Source organism: Pseudozyma flocculosa, assembly GCF_000417875.1.
Source record: "Pseudozyma flocculosa PF-1 unplaced genomic scaffold scaffold00025, whole genome shotgun sequence".
NCBI lineage: Eukaryota > Fungi > Basidiomycota > Ustilaginomycetes > Ustilaginales > Ustilaginaceae > Pseudozyma > Pseudozyma flocculosa.
Genome location: NW_006920893.1, coordinates 397,636 through 415,440, shown reverse-complemented (window position 1 = coordinate 415,440; position 17,805 = coordinate 397,636). Strand labels below are relative to the sequence as shown.

The following is a 17,805-nucleotide window of genomic DNA, read 5'->3' as shown; positions in this document are numbered from 1 at the left end:
GTCCGGCGATGCGCGGCTCGACCTTGTCGCCCCAGTACGAGAACGACAGCTTCGACTGGCGCACGTACCGGCTCGGCGCCGCAAAGCCCCCATCGGCCTCGTCGCCGCTCGACGTACTCTCGCTGCTGCGCCCGTCGCTGCTGGCCGAGTCGCTGTCGCCAGACAGGCCGTCGTCCTCGTTCTCTTCGTCGACCTCGTGCGACGTGGGCAGGCCATCGATGCCGCCGCCGTCGCCCTCGACACCGGGCGCGCCTGCCTGCCTCGCAGCCGTCCTCCAGGCGACGACCGAGACGAAGCGGTAGAGGTTGCGCGTCTTGGCCCGCAGCGTCGTCGAGCGCAACGCCTTGAGGCGCTCCTTGCTCTCCTTGCTGCGGCGGGCAAAGTCCATCTCGGCGCTCTCCTCGTCGGTGGTCGCCGCCATCGTCGACGTCGCCGTCGGGGCCGTCGCGCCGGCACCGTCGAGCGTCAGCGCTGCGGAGCTGACCATGGGCAGCGCAGTCACGCCCACCCGCTGGCACTTGATCTCGACGTCCGAGAAGCGGACGAGCCAGAGGTCCTTTTTGCTGCCCATGCTCGGCGCCTTGGTCGAGGCGCCGCCTTTGTCCTCTGTCGAGAGGAAGTCGGACAGCCTGCGGTAGGAGCGCTTGCTGCGCAGCGCGGCGCGGAGGCCAGGCGAAGTGTTCCAGCGGCTGGAGCCGCCGCCGCCGATTTTCGACGGCGTGTCGGTCCCGCTGCCTGCGAGGCCCTCGTGGTCGGAAGCATCGGCGCCAGCACCGGCGGCCCCGAGCAGGTCCTTGGGGGCCGACTCGGACACGGTGCGGCGCTGGCTCTCGTCGTAGAGGGCCTTTTCCTCGATCAGTGTGCGATCGGGCCGAGGTCGAAGGATCTGGCGGTCCGTCAGCCCTTCGATGCGGGCGAATGCGTCGCGGGTCTTGTCCCGCTCCTCGGCATTCACCTTTTCGTCCTCGATGGAGCGCACCAGCCGCTCGACCTCGACGACCATGGCCACCGTGCTCTCAAACTCGTGCGTCGAAGGGTCGGTGTGGAAGAGCAGGTTCTGGAACAACAGCGGATACTTGAGGAGGCGCTGGAACGGCATCGACACAAAGATCGAGAGCCCACCGTGGCCCCGCTCGAGCGCGGCAGCCTCGAGCGCCGAGACGGTGCGCCCGAGGCCGACCGTGTGGCTGAGGCGCTCGCGCTTGATCCGCTTGCCGCGCATCGCTCGTTCCATCAGCGCCGCCTCCTCGAGCTCCTCGAGCGCGCGCTGCAGGTGGCAGACGTAGGCCGCGTAGTGCTGCAGGATGTACGAGTACCGCATGAAGACGTCGGCCAGGCTGCGCACCAGCGGCCACTGCTCCTCGTAGCGAGCCTTGAGTGTGTCCGAGAGGAGCGCGTGCGACTCAACCAGGCCCTCGGAGATCGACTCGAGCACCGCCTTGAGCGAGCGCGGCAGCGGCACCGCAAGCACCATCGGATCGCCCTCGCCCGCCGCGCGCGACCGGTCGCGCAGCTTTTGCACCTTGGACAGCGCCGCGGAGCCGCGCGACTGCTTCGGCCGGGCGGCGCTGCTCGGCTCCGTGGCACCGGCAGCGGCGACGGTGCCGCGTGCGGTCGACGCCCTTCCGGGCCCGATGCCGAGTCCCAGCCCGTGAGCCAAGCTGCTGCGGCTCGAAGCGCCCTGGGCCCCCCTGCGACCTGCACTCCCTTGGCCGGTGAGGCTGTTGCGGCGCGAGTCTGCAGGCCGGTGCTGAACCGGCGTAGAGGTCGACGAGGCGGCGGCGGTGGCGGCGACGGAGTTGAGAAGCCCGACCGAGTACGGGCTTCGGTTGCCGGCCGCCCTATGCCGGTCCGCCTGGGCCTGGGCCGCCGAGTCGATCCGGTAGAGCGAGGAGCCGTGCCCGGAAGCGGATCCGGTCCCATCCTCGTCGGTCCGCATCGACGGGGCGGTGCCCGACATGAAGCGCGCGGCGATCGGAAGGTCCAGAGCCAGTCCAGACGCTGGGTCCGAGTCAGAAGGCGTCGTGGGTTCGCGCTCGCGCCGCGAATGCGGTCCGACGAGGGCGGTGTCGATGCGCGGCGAGACGGCGTCGCTCGGCGAGGTTGTCGATGGCGGCGCAGTCGGTGGCCCGAACAGGCGCTCGGGATCGAATTGGTCCGGATGGAGAAGCGCATCGATGTAGAGCTCCTTGACCTTTTCCAGCTCGGCCACGTACCTGCAACGATGGACGGATCGCAACCGAAAAGACGACGAGGGGATGGAGAGGTAAAAAGGGGTCAGATCCGGTCAGAAGACGTTCCAAATCGAGCGTTGGCCGCGGGCCGTGCGTGACAGTCACCTCTCTTCGCTCGCCACAATCTCCCACAGCACCTCCTGCCGTGTCCGTTCGCGCGGGCCGAGGTTGTGGACGAGCTCCTCCTGCGTCATCTCGCTCCAGCTCGGCACGCCAAACTGCCTGCCGCCGATGCTCCCGAACGGGAAGATGTGGCTGTCCCTGCCGCTCCCCAGCGAACTCGGCGCAAAGCTGCCGCGTCGGCTGTCCGGTCGCCAGGCATGGCCCGAGGACGAGCCACCAGAGCCGGTGATCTGCATGGGCGTCGATGCCGGCGTGCCGAAGCTGATCGGGCTCGAGGATCGCAGAGCGGGCGGAGCCGGCTGCCCTAGGCTCGCAAACGGGATGCTGTTGGCTTCGAGCGACGAGCGGGCGTGCGGCGATCCGCCATGACCGAGGCTGGAGGTGCTCGCCGAGGCAGGACTGCCGATCATCGTGGGCGACGAGATCGTCAGCGCCGCCACGCCTTCCACATCGCTGCCGGCCCCAGCATTGGCGCCGTTTGCCTGGCGTCGGGCCGACGATTGCAGTGAATTGGCGCGGCTCATTTTCGCCGAGCGCGGGGCCACCAGGCTCGGAGGCCGCTCGTTGACCGGCGTCGCCGAGGCGCTGCTGCTGCCACCACCGCCACCGCCGCCACCGTTGCCACCGTTGCCACTGTTGCTTGCGCTGACCGAAGCACTCCCCCAGCCGAGCCCCTCGCTACCGCTGAGGCGGCCAGAGGACCTCGCCCGCGCCTGGCTGGCCACGGTGGGTCTTGCAAAGTTGCCGGTGTAGCCGCTGTCGGCCGGCGAGCTGAGCGTGCGAGATGCCCCATCGGCCGACAGGTGCCGCGAACCCGGGGCCGCGAGGAGATTGTGCGAGGCGGGGCTCGGCGAGGTGGATCGCGGAGGCGGCGGCGCGTGCCCGTGTCCGTGCTGGCTGCCGTGCGATGGTTTCTCGGGAGAGGGTGCGAATGCGACCGACTTGGGGACGGCCGCAGCATGGGCGCTGCCCTGGCTACTTCCGCTCGGCTGACGCTGGTCCTTTTGCCTGTGGCGTTCGTCCACCGCGGATACAGTGCCGGATGTGCCGTCGTGGTACGCAACGGCGCCCTGCGCTGAAATTGCCGGGGCACTCGGTGCTCGCCGTGGCGGTGCTCGAGTCGGCCTGGAATCGACAGCGGCGAGCCCGCTCCCGGCCGTGGACCTCAGACCGAGGCCGTCGAGCGCGGGCGCCGGGGCTGCATTTGCGTCTTCCGGATCGCCGACAAGGGTGGTCGGCGGTAGGAGCCCATTGGACGTGGATAGCGGAGAGAGACGCAGGTCGAGGCTCGGAGGTAGTGGCAGAGGCTTGTGACCGTCGCTCGCCTGGCCATCGCGGCCCGCAATTGCAGGGGCGGAGGCGGGGTTGTCGTTGGCGGCGGCGGCAGCAGCAGCAGCGTTTGGGGCGGTCTGGGCCTGAGACTCGTACTTTGCGGCGAGCGCCTTGACACGCTGTCCGGTGGATCGAGAGGTGCTGTTGTTAGCCGGCTTGGTGCCCGGAGCAAAGTCGGTTGGCAGGTCGCTGCTCTTTTCCCAGGTCTGATCAAAGGGCTGGGCGGGCGAGAGGGGCGGAGGGTTTGACGGGGTGGTCGAGAAGCGGGAGAAGAAGCGTTTCATGGTCGGGATGGGCGGGCTGGGTCGAGGCCATCACAGAGCGGGGGTACGGAAGCGATGTGGGTGGTGGTATACGGGATGCTGAGCAGGCGGTGGGGACGAGATGAAGCGCTAGGCGGCTGCGGGGACGGCGATGCTCGACGGAAGTCAGGGCTGCTGCCAGACCAAGAGTGGGGAGGGGGCGGAGGCGAGAGGTGCGGAATGCCAGGGGGCCGAAGCGGGCCGCCTATTTCGATCGGTTTTCGTCGGCGTCGTGGCGGTCGTTGGTGGTCGATGGGTCGTAAGGTGCGAGCAGAGGTCGGTCTCGAGGTCGTCAGAGGTCGTCAGCGATGCGGATACAGAGCGGAGCGGCCGCCAGACGGCACGGCACGGCTCTCAGATTAGACTGGTCTGATCTGGTATGGGCTGGGAGTGGCTGGCGCAGGCTAGGCTAGAGGGGCCTGTGCTGCGAGGAGGTGCTAAGGTCAAGGCGGCGGCAGAGTAGCAACGATGCGAGTTCGGATCGCAGCTCGAAGGACGTCGTCGCCGCAGTCGCCGCAGCCGTCGTCGTCGCGGTCCTGGCCGAGTGTCGGGCTGACCCTGTTCGAAAGGCGGTATGCTATATCGTCGAGGTCGTCTTGCGGCTGTCTAGGGTTATGACGGGTGGAAGCAGGGAGGCAGGGCTTGGAAGTGCGTGTTCGATTGGTGGTTGTTCTCGTAATGGGCGTAGAAGGATGGAGCGGGCGAGGATGCGGGTGACGAGGGAGGGATGCTTGTGCATGTGCGTGTGCGTGATGCGAGGGATGGCGCTGCGAGGCAAGACAAGGAGCACGCTAGAGCGTAGATAGAGCTGACCTTGCGCTCGAGCCTCTGACTGTGCTTTATGCAGCGATGCGGCGCTACAGAATCCGCAGCCGCCTCTTGATTGTTGCTACTCGTGCGGGGTAGGGTGCCCCGGCAGCGATGCGCCAGAGTATGGCGGAGTGACTGCCGTTGCTTGGCCGGCTGCGAGCGGGCGGGTTCGAGTGTCGGTGGCGTCACGACCTAGAAGGGCCCAAGAGGTGAGGGAGAGGGTGGTGTGGTGTGATGGAGGTGGGAGAAGGAGGACAAAGCGGCGCGCAGCCAACACGAAGGCCAGGCCAGGCAAGGCGAGGTAGGTAGGGTTAGTCGACAAAGGTGGCCTCACTTTGGGCGCTCGGCCCTTTGGCTGGCGCTGCCGGCCTGCCTGTTGCTTTGCCCCTCGCTCCCAGGGGGGCGCCGCCTGCACAGACCACGCGCTCGGCCAAACGCCGCCCAGCAGGCCGGCACCAACAACAGCCTCGACCGAGGACACAGCAGCATCGACTGTGGCAGCTAGCCTCTCGCTCTCTATCCTGGCCTTCAGATGCGACCCGTAACACGACCATGCTCAAGGCCACCTGTAGGCTGGAGAAAGCACGCAGAGGCGCCAAAAGGCCTGCCAGCCACTGTGCAGCAAAAGAAGGAAAAAAAGAATAAGAATCAAATGCGCCCAAAATGTCGGCGTCGAAGAAACCGCCTTTGCCTGCCTCACCAGCACCACCACTCCAACGACTCCCTGACAGACGCATCCCCAAGACAGGACAAGGTGCAGACGTTTTGGCAGACCCGGGACGATGGAGGGCAGCATGATGGCCTGTCGGAGGCCGGGAGGGAAGCAAGGAGCCACGAGGACAGCATGCGGAGGCCGAAACAGAGCATCGGGAGAGTGGCTATCGGGGAAGATGACGAGGTCTTCCCCGATTCACGTGCTGGGTGGCCATCAGGGTCCCATAGAATGCGGATCCGGAACGGGGCCCGTGGACCCTCCAAGCAGGCAGGCCTAGGACACGGCCGGGCAGGCAGGCAGGCGGGGTCAGATGCAGCCGGGCAGGCAGGCAGGCGGGCTAGGCAGGGTCCACCTGCCTCGGTCGATGACGTCGGCTGGCTGCAGCGGGCAAAGTACGCGCGCAGTGCTAGGCCAGGGTCCTTCCCAGCTTCGCTCCTAGCTCCTCGCCCCGCCTGCCAGGCCTGGCCTGGGCTGCCACGCCCGCCTCTGCCCAGCAGCGCTCCGCCCTGATCTGAGCACCGTTTTGGGAAGACGTACGTGGCCTTGCTTGCTTGCTTGCTTGCTTGCTTGCCCCTTCGCCTGTCCCCGCGTAGCCGGCCTTGACCCTTGCCTTGCCCTGCCTGGCCTGGCCTTGCTTCGCTCTGGCGGCTGGCAGAGTCGCGAGCAGCGAGCGAGCACACCAGCGGAGCTCAGCGGCTCGACGTCGACACAACAGAGTGCCTCATGCTGATTCACTTTGCGCTGCCTGGGCAGCTCAACCAACGTCGATCGCATCGTCGCCGTCGCTCGCCGTCGCTCTCGTCGCTCTCGTTGCTCGTCATGATGGCTGGGCTTGGCGGGCGTGGCCTCAATCCGCCCGTTTCTGGCCCCCTTCGACCTGGCATCCGCAAGCGAGCGGCGGGGCGGTGCGCGCTCAACCCTGGCCAGCAACGCACGGGCAGGCAGGCAGGCAGCCCCAACCCGGTGGCAAGCGAGCTTGCCTGCGGCTCGACGTGGTGCGGAGGCAGCCAACAAGCAAGCTTAGCTTGCTAGGCTTTCAGCAGCGCGCGCTTTGCTTGCTTGCTTGCTTGTCAGTCGAGGCTGGCTTGGATGGCCGCGATGATGGAGGCCCACAGCCAGGCTAGAAGAGGCCGGGCGCTGCAGGGCCAACTCAGCAGCGCCTGCCTGCCCACGTACGGTGACGACCCTGACGATGCCATGCCATGCCCGCCCTAGCCTGCCCGCCTGGCTCGGTGGCTGGCTCCTGCCATCGCATCAAGTCGCCTACCTCCTCCTGCCTCCTCCCGCGCCACGCACGGCCGGCCGCTGCCTAGCCTGCCTCTGGCCTGCCTCGCCCTTCCTGAACTTCCGCTTATAGACGGCTGGTGAGCGCCCTTGCCCCGCCACCCGACGCCCAGCCGCTTCGTCCATCCATCTCTGGCCCATCCCTTCGCTCGCACTTGCTCAACACCTTGCCTCCGGACCACCACCACCATCCCCCACCGCCTCCTCTACCGTCGCTGCACCTCCGCACCTCCGCACCTTCGCACCGTCGCGCCCCTTTGCAGACTCAGCACTCCACTCACCCAGCCCTTCCGCTTGCCACCATGGTCAAGCCCAACTTCATCTCCGTGGGCCTCCTGGCGCTTTGCATCGCCATCGCCTCGGGACCCCAGTCGGTCTCGGCCGATGCCATCCAGGACGCGACAAAGGGCGGCGCCAAGGCGTTTGACGCTGCTTTCGATGCGTGGACCGAGTGAGTGGCGCAGCGGAATCATTGTCGGTTCCCGATAGAGAACCAGGCGGGCCAGCAGCCGGTTCAACATGTGCACCACGGACGCCGAACCGTGGGCCCCGGTCCCAATTGGAGCACTGTGCTGACGGCGACGGCCCGAACCTTGCCCCTCCTCTCCTTGCCTCCTCCCTACTCACCCAGGTCGAGCCTCCGATCCTACCTCCTCGAGCGCGGCGTCATCTCGCCCTCGTCGACGCGCGAGCAGCTCGTGGTCCTCGCCAAGCAGGACTACAACAAGTTGGCCTCGTCGGCCTCGTCGGCGACGGGAGCCGCTGCCACCGCCGCCTCGTCGCAGTACAATGCCGCATCGAGCTACGCCGCCTCGGTCCAGTCCGCAGTAAGCAGCTACGCATCCCAGGCCTCGAGCACCGCTTCGTCGGTGGCGCTCACCGACCTCTACTACCCGGCATCGAAATCCGCCTCTTCTCTGGCGAGCCAGGCCTCGGCGTCGGCCTCGAGCGCCTACAGCGGCGCCAGCGTCGCCGGCAGCAGCGTCTCCAAGTCGGCCTCGGCCTCGGGCTCGAGCCTGTCCAAGGACGCGCGCGCCTCGGCCTCGAGCCTGTCGCGCAACGCGCCCAGCGCCTCGGGCGTCTCCAAGTCGGCCAAGAGCGCCGCCACGGCGGCCAGCAAGAGCGGCGCCTCGGTGCTCAACGACGCCAGCAAGACGGCCACCTCGGCCTACGCCCAGGCCACCGAGCAGGTGGCCAAGGCCATCGACGACAGCACCGACTACGTCTACAGCGCCTGGAGCGACAACGACCTGCGCAGCTGGCTCGAAAAGCACGGCGTCATCAAGACCAAGACGCAGGCCAGCCGCGACCAGCTGCTCGACAAGATGCGCGGCGCCTACGCCACCACGGTCAACGCGCCCTACGAGGCCTTGTCGGACAGCTACCTCCACAACTGGCTCGTCGACCACGGCTACCTCCGCTCGCCCGCCCAAAAGACGCGCGACGAGTACCTCGGCCTCGCCCGCGACTACTACCACTCGGGCCAGGACTCGGTCTACGACGGCTGGAAGGAGTCGCAGATGCGCGACTGGCTCATCCGCAACAACGTCATCAAGAGCGACTATCAGGCCAAGCGCGACGAGTACGTCAACCTGCTGCACAAGCACTACGCCAACGCCGAGAGCGAGCTGTGGTCGTCGTGGAGCGACAGCGACCTGCGCAGCTGGCTCATCCAGAACGGCTACATCAAGAGCGACTTCCAGGCCAAGCGCGACGACCTCATCGCGCTGGCGCAGAAGCACGGCTCGTCGCTGTCGGACTCGGCCAAGGAGTACGTGGCGTGGTCCGACGCCCGGCTGCGCGACTACCTCAGGCAGAGCGGCATGCCCGTCGAGCAGATCCCCAAGAAGCGCGACCAGCTGCTGCGCGAGATGCGCGCGCGCTACGTGCCCCACAAGGGCGTCTTTGGCTACCTCAAGGACGGCGTCCGCCAGGCCTACTTTGGCGTCCAGGACATCCTGGGCAAGGGCGAGCAGAATGCGCGCGTCGCCAGCATCAGCGCCAGCTCGGCCGCCAGCGCCGCCTCGGCCGCCGCCGCCTCGGCCTCTTCGCGCGCCCACGACGAGTTCTAAGGCGGGAGCGGGCATTCCTCGACCTCGAATCGCCAAGCCCACAGTCAGGCGACGGACGGACGGATCGGTGTCCGAGAGTAGGCTCGGTCCTACTCTCGGTCCTCGTCGCTGTTGCCTTGAGTTTCTTGCCCCCCCTCCCCCCCCCCCACCCTCCGACCCCACCTCCGTCTGCCATGGAAGTCCAGCCCGAAACCCCGATCGCACCCAAAGATATCCCACAGCATGCCCTATGCACTCATCCTCCTCCTTCGACGTCGTCCAAGGCCCTCATTCGGGCCCGTTCTGATCCGTCCATGGGTAACTTTGAATCTTCTCCCAATGGCCGTGTATGTAGCTAGGCAGCCGGGCAGCTCGGTCTGACCTCCCCTTTTTGTTTTCTCAATGTCGCCACAAAGTGAAAGGATGACCTCCCGTCCCGATCGAGCTTTGCCGAAGACTTCGACCGGGGATCAAAGCCTGGCCTGTTTTCTCGTTGTGCGTGTCTAGGCGGCGGCGGCGGATGCGGCGGCGCAAGGCCATGGAAAGGGGCGGCGGTTCCTATGGCGCCCTTGCGTTGCCTATCGCCGGGTCTAAAGTCCGAGACTGCCCAACGCGCTCGGAAAGCGGCCGACCGCCTGCCGCGCCACCGTTTCAGGCTTGCTTGGTTGTGCGGACGAAGAGGGCGAGACTTGGCCGGTGAGGAGCACCGACGGTCAAGGTGCGAGCGTGCGAGGGTGCGAGGGTGCGGCTGGCTATCGTCGCGGCTAGGCTGTGCTGGAAAGGAAATCTCGGGAGGTTCGCCCGAGTTGGACCCTCCCAGGCTGGCTCCAGCACCGCCCGCCCGCCCGCCGGCTGCATGCACGGGCGCGCTCAGAGGGCCGCGTTATCAGATATAAAGGTTGCTCGGCCCTCCCTGGCCGCCTGGCCTTCTCGCCCACCTCGAGCCAAACAGCCTCGCTCGCCACCGCCCCCCTTCTATGCCTCGCGACCGACTCGATACACCGACTCGACACAGCGACCAGGCGCCTCCTCCCCTCACTCGTGCGGACCGACGACCCACCCCTGTCCTGCCCAAGGCCACGACGACATTGACGTTGGCCCTGCTCACGGTCGCCATCGCGCTCCCGCTGCTCTCCCTCCTCGCTCCGCATTTCGCCACCCTCGACACCTCCCTAGCATTCCGTCGAGCCACGGCGAGGATGTCGTCTGCTACGGACAAGACTGCATCTTCCTCCTCCGCGTGGAGGGCCCCGTCGTGGTTCATCAGCCACGGCGGCCCGCCCAGTGAGTGACCGCAGCGACGGCGACGCCTGCCACTCCCTCGCCCTGTCTCTTCTGACCTGGTCACCCTCGCTCCTGGTCCCCACGCCACGATGCCACCACAGCCATGTTCATGGGAACGCATCCGGCCTACCAGCAATGGGCCAAGCTGGGAGACGAGATGAAGTCGCTCCACAGCGAGGGCAAGCTCAAGGGCCTCGTCTTCGTCAGCGCCCACTGGCAGGCCGACGACCTCTCCGACGGCGTCTACGTCAACACCGACCCGAGCAATCCGCTAATCTACGACTTTGCCAACTTTCCGCCAAGCTTCTACGAGGTCAAGGTGGCATCGCGCAACCCGCCCGCATTCTCGTCGGCCGTCATCGAGCACCTCGAGTCGAGGGGGATCAAGGCGGTGCCGACGCACCGAGGACCCGACCACGGCGTCTGGGTGCCACTCAAGGTGGCCTTTGGCGATGGCCGCCCGGACTCGCACTCAAGCGCCCTGCCGGACGACCTGCCGTTGGTGCAGGTCTCGCTGCCTCGGTCCGAGGATCCGCTCGACTCGCTCCGACTCGGCCGGGCGCTGCGCGGCCTGCGAGACCGCGGCTTCGCCGTCGTCGGCGGCGGCCAGGCCGTGCACAACCTGCGCGACTTTGGCCGCCGACGCGCCACGGGCGACCTTACGCTGCCCGAGTACTCCAAGACCTTCCCACCGGCCCTGACGGCGGCCCTCGTCGGCTTCGGCGACCGCGGATCGAGCGACGCTACCGCTATTGCTGCTGCTACTGCCGCTACCGCTGCCGCTGCTGCTCTCCAGGATCAGTGGACCAGTGCAAATGAGGCGAAATGGAGCAAGGCCCTCACTCTGGACAAGAGGGCCGACTTCAGGCTGGCCCACCCGACATACGAGCACTTCCTGCGTGAGCATCCTCCCCGGGGGGTCGGTCCGGAATCCTGACCATGGCCGTCTCTGCGTGTCACGGTGCCAGGGATCCTGGCTGACGTGCCGACTCCCATCCTGCCTGCCTGCCTGCCTGGCCCGTCATCGCTTGTGCCTCGAGACAGCTACGCTGGTCTCTCTTGGCGCCTCGTTCCCGCACGAGTCGGGCGAAGAGATCCTCGGCACCAACGAGGGTCCGCTGGCATGGTGAGCATCCATCCTCGTGGCAGCCCGTGTCGCCGTCCCGTGGAGACGAGCGGCGGACACCATGTCGTGTCGTATCGTGCTGAAATCGCCGTCTGCGCCCGCCCCTGCTTCGCCACAGGAACATGTATCGCTGGGACTCGCAGCCGTCACACCTGTGATGTGGCGGTACCCTCGTGAGGCGCCCCTGGGCCACGACTTTGCGCTTCTGCCTCTCCACAGTCTTCCGAGTCGCTCAATTTCGAGTCGAAACAGAGAGAGGTTAGCTGCATCTTGTCCCATCCGTCTGGCGCGCGTGTGACGATGTTCGATGTTCGATGTTCGACGTGCGAAGGTCGACGTGGCCGTGGACGGGGGCAGAAGCCAGACTGAGGAGCGGCGATGGGAAGCCAGGGGGGGGAGCTGGTGTGGAGATTTCTCGCCTGCCTGCCTGCCCGCCTGCCTACGACTCGGGGGCTCCTTTTTTCCGTTTTCCTTTTTTTCGAGGCGGCCGCCGCTGCTCGTCAGCCAACCAGCCAGGCCAGCAGGCCAGGCGGAAAAGGGTGGTGGTGGGTGCGTCTAGGCTGAAGCCTGCCTCTGGGCTGGCTGGCTGGGCTGGCTGTGGGCTGGGGTGTGACTTCTGGACCTCAATCGAGATCGTAGCAACCAAGACTACGGCACCGCTGCTTCGGCCCCTCCGCTCTGCTCCGCTGCGCTTCTCACATCACTACCACCGCCAACCGCCACCCGCCACCCGCCACTCGACGCCAACGTGAGAGCGCGAGGCTCTTTCTCTCCCTCCCTCTCTCTCTCTCTCACTCGTCTGACCCCGTTGTGCTCGAGCGTGGCTGGCTGAGTAGCTACATCCCTCCGCCGCCCGCGTTCCCGTCGGCCGTCTACGGCACACCACCACCTCTGCAACGACGCCTCTGCCTCCGCCCTTCTGCCAGCACATCGGCCAAGCTGCATCGAGGCTCGACGGCCTTTCATCCATCTGACGCCAGTCGCCTTGGACCTCGCTCTCCATCCATCAGCGCGGTTTCGACAGAGTCACTCCTGCGTCCGCCTCACAGCCGCCCGGCTGGCCCTCCCCCGCGCTTCAGGGGGCTCCCGACTGCTTCCGACTCGCCATACTCTACCTCAAAACGACGGCACTCCATCTTTGTGCCGAATTCGAGTCGCACCCTTCGATCATATCCTTCATTTCTCGACCTCTACCGCCACCCTGGCGCCTCGCCCGGGCAGCAGCGCTGCCGACCAGCTGCGCCTCTGACTGCGTCCAGCGGCGTGCCATCGCTCGGATGCCGACGCAAACCTGCACCAGGGCACCACCGAACCGCTCCAAGGCGCCCCGCTGATCGCCTCAGCCGCTCCAAAGCAGGGCCCCCACCCGCCTTCACCGACGTCCACGGGTGGGCACGGCAGCTTGACGGGGTGACTCTGGCTGCTCCCGCCTCAGCTCCCGCAGCTGCCGCGCCCTCATCATGCCGAGCGGCGCAGGCGGCGGCTTTGGACGCCGTGGTGCCGGCCACGGCGACATGTACAAGACTGGCCACGAGCGAGGCAAGATGAGCACTTTGCACGGCAACCCGTCTTCAGGCAAGTGAGTGCTCGCCAGTGCAGCGCCGAGCTCCTCTGCGGGAGGTGGGACTCCCTCGTGGGTGTCCAGTCAGGCGCTGACCGTACCTCCACTCGTGATCTTCATCCCGGCCCAAACTCGCGCGCAGGCAGCGGACCAAGATCACCGCACCCCCCGTCGGGGCCACCGCGCCGGAGCCATCGACTCCATCACGCACTGGAAACGTAAGTGCACTGCGGCTCGGCCGTTGCCAAGACACGCCTCTCTGAGGGATCGTGGGATCCTCAAGGCTGATCGAGGCCTTCCCCTTTCCTTGCTCTCCACTCTATCCGGCGACGATATCAGCGTATCCAGAAGCCTGGCGAGTTTGACCCGAAGGCGGGCAAGGGCAACAGACACTCCTCTGCTGTCAAATTTCCTTACGGCCAGATCGGGCAGGACAACCTCTATCCCGACGAATCCGCCGCAGGTCCAGCGCGTCGAAATCAAGCTACGCGCGCACCTGCGACGTTGAATCTGAATCGTGAGTCGAGCTGGCCAGGCTTGCTGATCCGGTCGGCCAAATCTGACCCAGGCCTGATCCCGCCTCGTTAAACCTGGTCAGATGGGAGCTCGCGGATCCACGAGGGCCCGGCCGCTCGTCAGGGAGTCGTCGGCGGCCATGTGCGGCACTACGAGGCGATCAACTCCTCCTCGTATCCCACCAATGGGGCCGGTTCCCGACACCATGCCCCAGCAGCGACATCGAACGAAACCACCTACTACCTCAGCAGCAGCAACGACGAGGAGCAGGCAACCCAAGCGACGCCGGCTGAGAAGAAGCACATACGCTTCCCCTCGCCAGAGGTCGAGGTGGTGAGCCCCAGCGACTCGCGTCCAGCTCCGACAAAATCGTCGCCTTGGGAGATCAATCCTGCTCTGCAGCGGAAGGACGCCAGGCGGCACGACGAGCAACAGAAAAAGGACGGCGCGGAAGCGGGACCGAGCTACCACGTTGGCCAGCGCCCAAACGGGCCCATCCAGCTCGAGACGTCGGACGAGCCCGGGAAGACGAGTGCGGACCCCATCGTCGTCGGGTCGCAGGACACGCGGGAAGACCCCGGAGCGCGGAAAGGCTCAAAGCGGCGCGAGCGTGATGCGCCCTACATCACCGCCGCCGCCGCAGCTTCCTCGAGCGCTACCCTACGTGCAGGCCAACTCGCGCCCATCTCGTCGAGCATTCCAACGGGCAAAGCAGCTCGTATGAGGCCGAGGTCGGCCGGACGCTCGCCGGACATGGAGAAGGCGGCGACTACATCACCGAGCCGTCAACGCAACGCGGCGAAGCGTGGGCAAGGCATTGTGGGCACGGCAGTATCAGACGATCATGATCGTGCAAGGCCCAGCCACGTCCAAGGCGTGATCAGGACCCTCCGCCTCCAGTCGTTCACTATCTCCGACGTCTGGCGATCGCATCCCGAGAACAACGATCTCGAGCTCGTCGATCATCGATTCAAGCTGGTCATAACGCAGAAATCGTCGCAGCGCCAGCTCACGATATCGAAGGACGACATCGCGCTCGTGAAGCGATCGGAGCCCTTTGCCTACAGGCATCCCGTCGCGCAGCTGCAGCTCAAGCCAGGCTCGCAGACGTTGAAAACGATTGCCAAGTTCTGGCCCGAGTTCGACCCCAAGGCCATCTCTGACGCGGCTGGCATCATCTTGGTGCCCCTGCTGGAGCAGCAGCAAGAAGGCGTCTGGGACGAGCTGCTGGAGAGTTGGGACTCGCAGCCACATGTCGAGGTACATGAACTGGACAAGAACGCGGCCAAGACCATGACCGAGATCGCCTCGCAACCTTCACCGGCACGATGGCCCCAGCCCTCCGAGGGATCGCCCACATCCGGCTCGTTGAAAGGCGCGGGTCAGCTAGCCTCCGCCATCTCGGGCAGTATCAAGCGACCTCGACAGGCGATCACGCCGGGAGAGAACCGCCAGGACTTCTCCGAATCGCCACCACGACAGGCGCCGCGGGAGCCCAACGGACGCCTTCAGAGGTCTGAGAAGACGTTTAATCTGACAAACGGCGAGGCCCGTCAGGAGGCGCGCGTCGACGGCGCCCCACGCAGCAGCCACGCCGCCGCCTCTGCCTCCGCAACTGTCTCGGGCCGCAGCGCGCGCTCGCAGCAGCACAAGGCGAGCCCGACCGGCGGGGCGTCCGTCCTCGCCTCGGCTCCTGAGCCACCAGCCAAGAAGCCGGAGCGCTCCGGCAACGAGCAGGTGCTGCGCTTCCCGTACGAAGGCATCGGCGCCGTCACGCTGCTCGAGTCCGACCTCGATCGCCTCAACGATGGCGAATTCCTCAACGACACGCTGATCGAGTTCGGCCTCAAGCGGCTGCTCGACGGGATCCGGCAGCGGCAGCCCGCCCTCGCCGACCAGATCCACGTCTTCAGCTCGTTCTTCTACAAGCGGCTGACCGAGTTCGAGGTCTCCAAGAGCTACCTCAACGTGCGCAAGTGGACGAACAAGTTCGACCTCTTCAGCAAGCGCTACATCGTCGTGCCCATCAACGAGGACTTCCACTGGTACCTCGCCATCATCGTCAACCCGCACTACATGACCAAGCCGGCGCCGCCACCCCCTCCGCGTCCAGAGCCCAAGGTTACCCGCAGCAACCGAGGCCGGATCCCCGACAGCGAGTCGGACGACACACCTGCACTCGAGTCGCGGCGACCGCGGGTCGCTGATGCGAGGAGGCTCAATCACCCCGGCGACACCGAGGAGACTTTCAAATACAGCGACGCGACGGCAGTCGCTCGACAGCTGCTCCAGCCGAAGGAAGGCTCGTCCGGCGATGACGGGGACTGCGACAGGCGCCACGGCCCTTCGGCAGGGGGCGTCGAGTCTGACGCAATCATGACGCCGCCGCCGCCTGCGTCCGGCCCAGCGTCCAGTATCGATCTCAAGTCTCCATTCCGCTCTGGCGGCAAGCACTCGCGGCAGGCATCCGGCCATAGCGAGCTTGCGGCTCCCGCGGCCTCCTCATCCGCTCGCGAGCCGTCGCCGACTCGCGGCAAGAAGCGGGATGCGCACGGCGACGTCAAGGCGGCGTCACTCGCCGAGACCGCCCAAGGCGTCGACGTTGGCTCGAGCCTGGAGCGGTTGTCACTTTCGCCGCCCTCGAACCCTCGACCGCCCTCAACGAACAGGATCGTCCCTGTCATCGACCAACGCCCTGGCAACCTGCATCCAACGGAGCACAAGGCGATGGATGATCAAGCATCGACTCGCTCCTCGTCCAGCGACGACACCGTTGCGACGGCCGTGGATGCCGCTCCCGACGCTCACGAAGCCCAAGGGCCGACGGGCTTCAGCATGCTCGAGGACGAAGGCGAGCGTGTCAGCCGAGCGGACTATGGCGATCGCACTGGGACATTGCCCAGGAGCGGTGACGCCATGCAAGAGGATTCGATGGAAGGCTTCGGCTACGACGACGACGACGACGACGATACGGAGTTCATCAATCCCGTCGGGCCACGCGATGCACCGGTCGACATGGACGTCGACGTCGACGACAGCCAGGACCGCTCGACGATGCTGGACGCCTCGGCTCGGACGTTGCCGCGGAAGAGGTCCTCCATCCCTCGCAGGCACTTCGGGCATACCCTGGAACGGCGTGGCACATCCAGCACCGACGGCGAGGCCGACGCCGAAGCCACAGGCGGTACCGACGCCAATTCCGGCTTCAGTCTTCTGGACGAGCAGGGCGATAGAAAAGGCGGCCCCGATTGGTCGTTGCTGGACCATGTGAGGGATCCTCAGCGGGGGTCGCGGGTAGGCGGAGGCCCTGCCGTCCCGTCGGCTTCGCCCGAAAGGCCGGCCGCCAAGCCGTCGTCGCCCACCAAAATCGTGCCCGGAGCGGGCCGCACGGTGTCTCCGCCGCCCGAGCCAGTCAACGAAACGACGGGCCGCCCTCACAAAGCCGCTCGCACGACCAACGACACGGCCTACCGGCCCACCAGCACCAGCGCCAGCACCGGCAACAGCAAGACGTACAGCTCGCGCCATCGCCCTGCGCCCGCGTCTGGCCTTGCGAACGGCTCACGCAGCCCGTCGATGCCGGCAAGGACCGCATCGACGGGTGCCGACCTCAACCTCGAGCAGACGGTCATCATCACGTTCGATAGCCTGATGTTTGCGCGGCCCGACGTCAAGAAGAACCTGCGGGCCTACCTCTTCCTCGAGGCGCAGGACAAAGGCAAGCTCGAAGACGCCGGGACGACGCTCGACAAGGCGCCGCAGCCGTGCTACGTCAAGGCGATTGTGCCCAAGCAGCCCAACTACGCCGACTGCGGCATCTACCTCCTGCACTACTTCGACCGCTTCTTTTCCGACCCTCCGGCCTTTCTCCAGCTCGTCATGACCAAGTCGAGGGTGGAGCGCAAGGAGTGGGAGCCGGAGCGGGTGTCGGGCAAGCGCGACCACTGGAAGGCCGAGATCCGGCGGCTAGGCGAGGACTGGAAGCAGTGGAAGGCCAGGAAGGACGAGGAGCAGAAGCGTCTCAAGAGCGAGGCCGAGGACAAGGCCAGGAAGGTGGCTGACGAGACGGGCGCCGCTGCAGCGACGGCGACGGAGGGCGGAGCCGACGCTGCCAAGCTGGTGCAGCCTACGGCAACGACTGCGACGACGGTGGCGACCTCGGCGTCTCCGAAGGCATCGCCACCGCCAGTATCGACAGAGGAGGCGCAAAAGCAGCAGCAGCAGCAGCAGCGGGAGGGTTCGCACGAGCAGCGGCCAACACGCGCAGGAGACCCATCCGAGGCCGACAACAAGCTCTCCACGCGGACGTCGGCACCAGCTGAAAACGAGGCTCGACAGCCCGACGCTCCAAGTTCCTCGCTGACGACGACCGGAAGCGGGCCAGCCAGCCCAATCGGCTCGTTTGGCGACGAAGAGGTCGGCGCAGCCGGTGCAGCAGCAAAGGATGAAGAGGGCAGAGCCGTGCAG

General features: G+C 66.5%; 4 protein-coding genes across 4 annotated transcripts in view; 3 read left to right on the top strand and 1 right to left on the bottom strand.

Annotated features, from left to right (window-relative positions):
• PFL1_06373 (uncharacterized protein) overlaps positions 1 to 3,973 on the bottom strand; it is a gene marked incomplete at both ends in the record, with an annotated part of 4,669 nt that extends 696 nt beyond the window's left edge. Inside the window, 2 exons of the mRNA XM_007883914.1 lie at positions 65 to 2,216; positions 2,340 to 3,973. Of these exons, the coding sequence (XP_007882105.1) occupies positions 65 to 2,216; positions 2,340 to 3,973 (3,786 nt within the window). The remainder of the gene's footprint in view (positions 1 to 64; positions 2,217 to 2,339) is intronic.
• A 3,129-nt stretch (positions 3,974 to 7,102) lies between these two features.
• Positions 7,103 to 8,872, top strand: PFL1_06372 (uncharacterized protein; the record flags this gene model as incomplete). Its single annotated transcript, XM_007883913.1, has 3 exons — positions 7,103 to 7,251; positions 7,432 to 7,627; positions 7,730 to 8,872. 3 exons carry the CDS (start codon positions 7,103 to 7,105, stop codon positions 8,870 to 8,872), a joined length of 1,488 nt encoding a protein of 495 aa, XP_007882104.1.
• Positions 8,873 to 10,050: 1,178 nt separating this feature from the next.
• On the top strand, positions 10,051 to 11,419 carry PFL1_06371 (uncharacterized protein; the record flags this gene model as incomplete). The annotated part of the gene is made up of 4 exons (XM_007883912.1): positions 10,051 to 10,135; positions 10,237 to 11,034; positions 11,180 to 11,261; positions 11,380 to 11,419. The coding sequence occupies 4 exons, from the start codon at positions 10,051 to 10,053 to the stop codon at positions 11,417 to 11,419; spliced, it is 1,005 nt and encodes a 334-aa protein (XP_007882103.1).
• A 1,302-nt stretch (positions 11,420 to 12,721) lies between these two features.
• PFL1_06370 (uncharacterized protein) overlaps positions 12,722 to 17,805 on the top strand; it is a gene marked incomplete at both ends in the record, with an annotated part of 5,356 nt that continues 272 nt past the window's right edge. Inside the window, 4 exons of the mRNA XM_007883911.1 lie at positions 12,722 to 12,840; positions 12,965 to 13,040; positions 13,162 to 13,339; positions 13,421 to 17,767. Coding sequence (XP_007882102.1) covers positions 12,722 to 12,840; positions 12,965 to 13,040; positions 13,162 to 13,339; positions 13,421 to 17,767 — 4,720 coding nt within the window. The remainder of the gene's footprint in view (positions 12,841 to 12,964; positions 13,041 to 13,161; positions 13,340 to 13,420; positions 17,768 to 17,805) is intronic.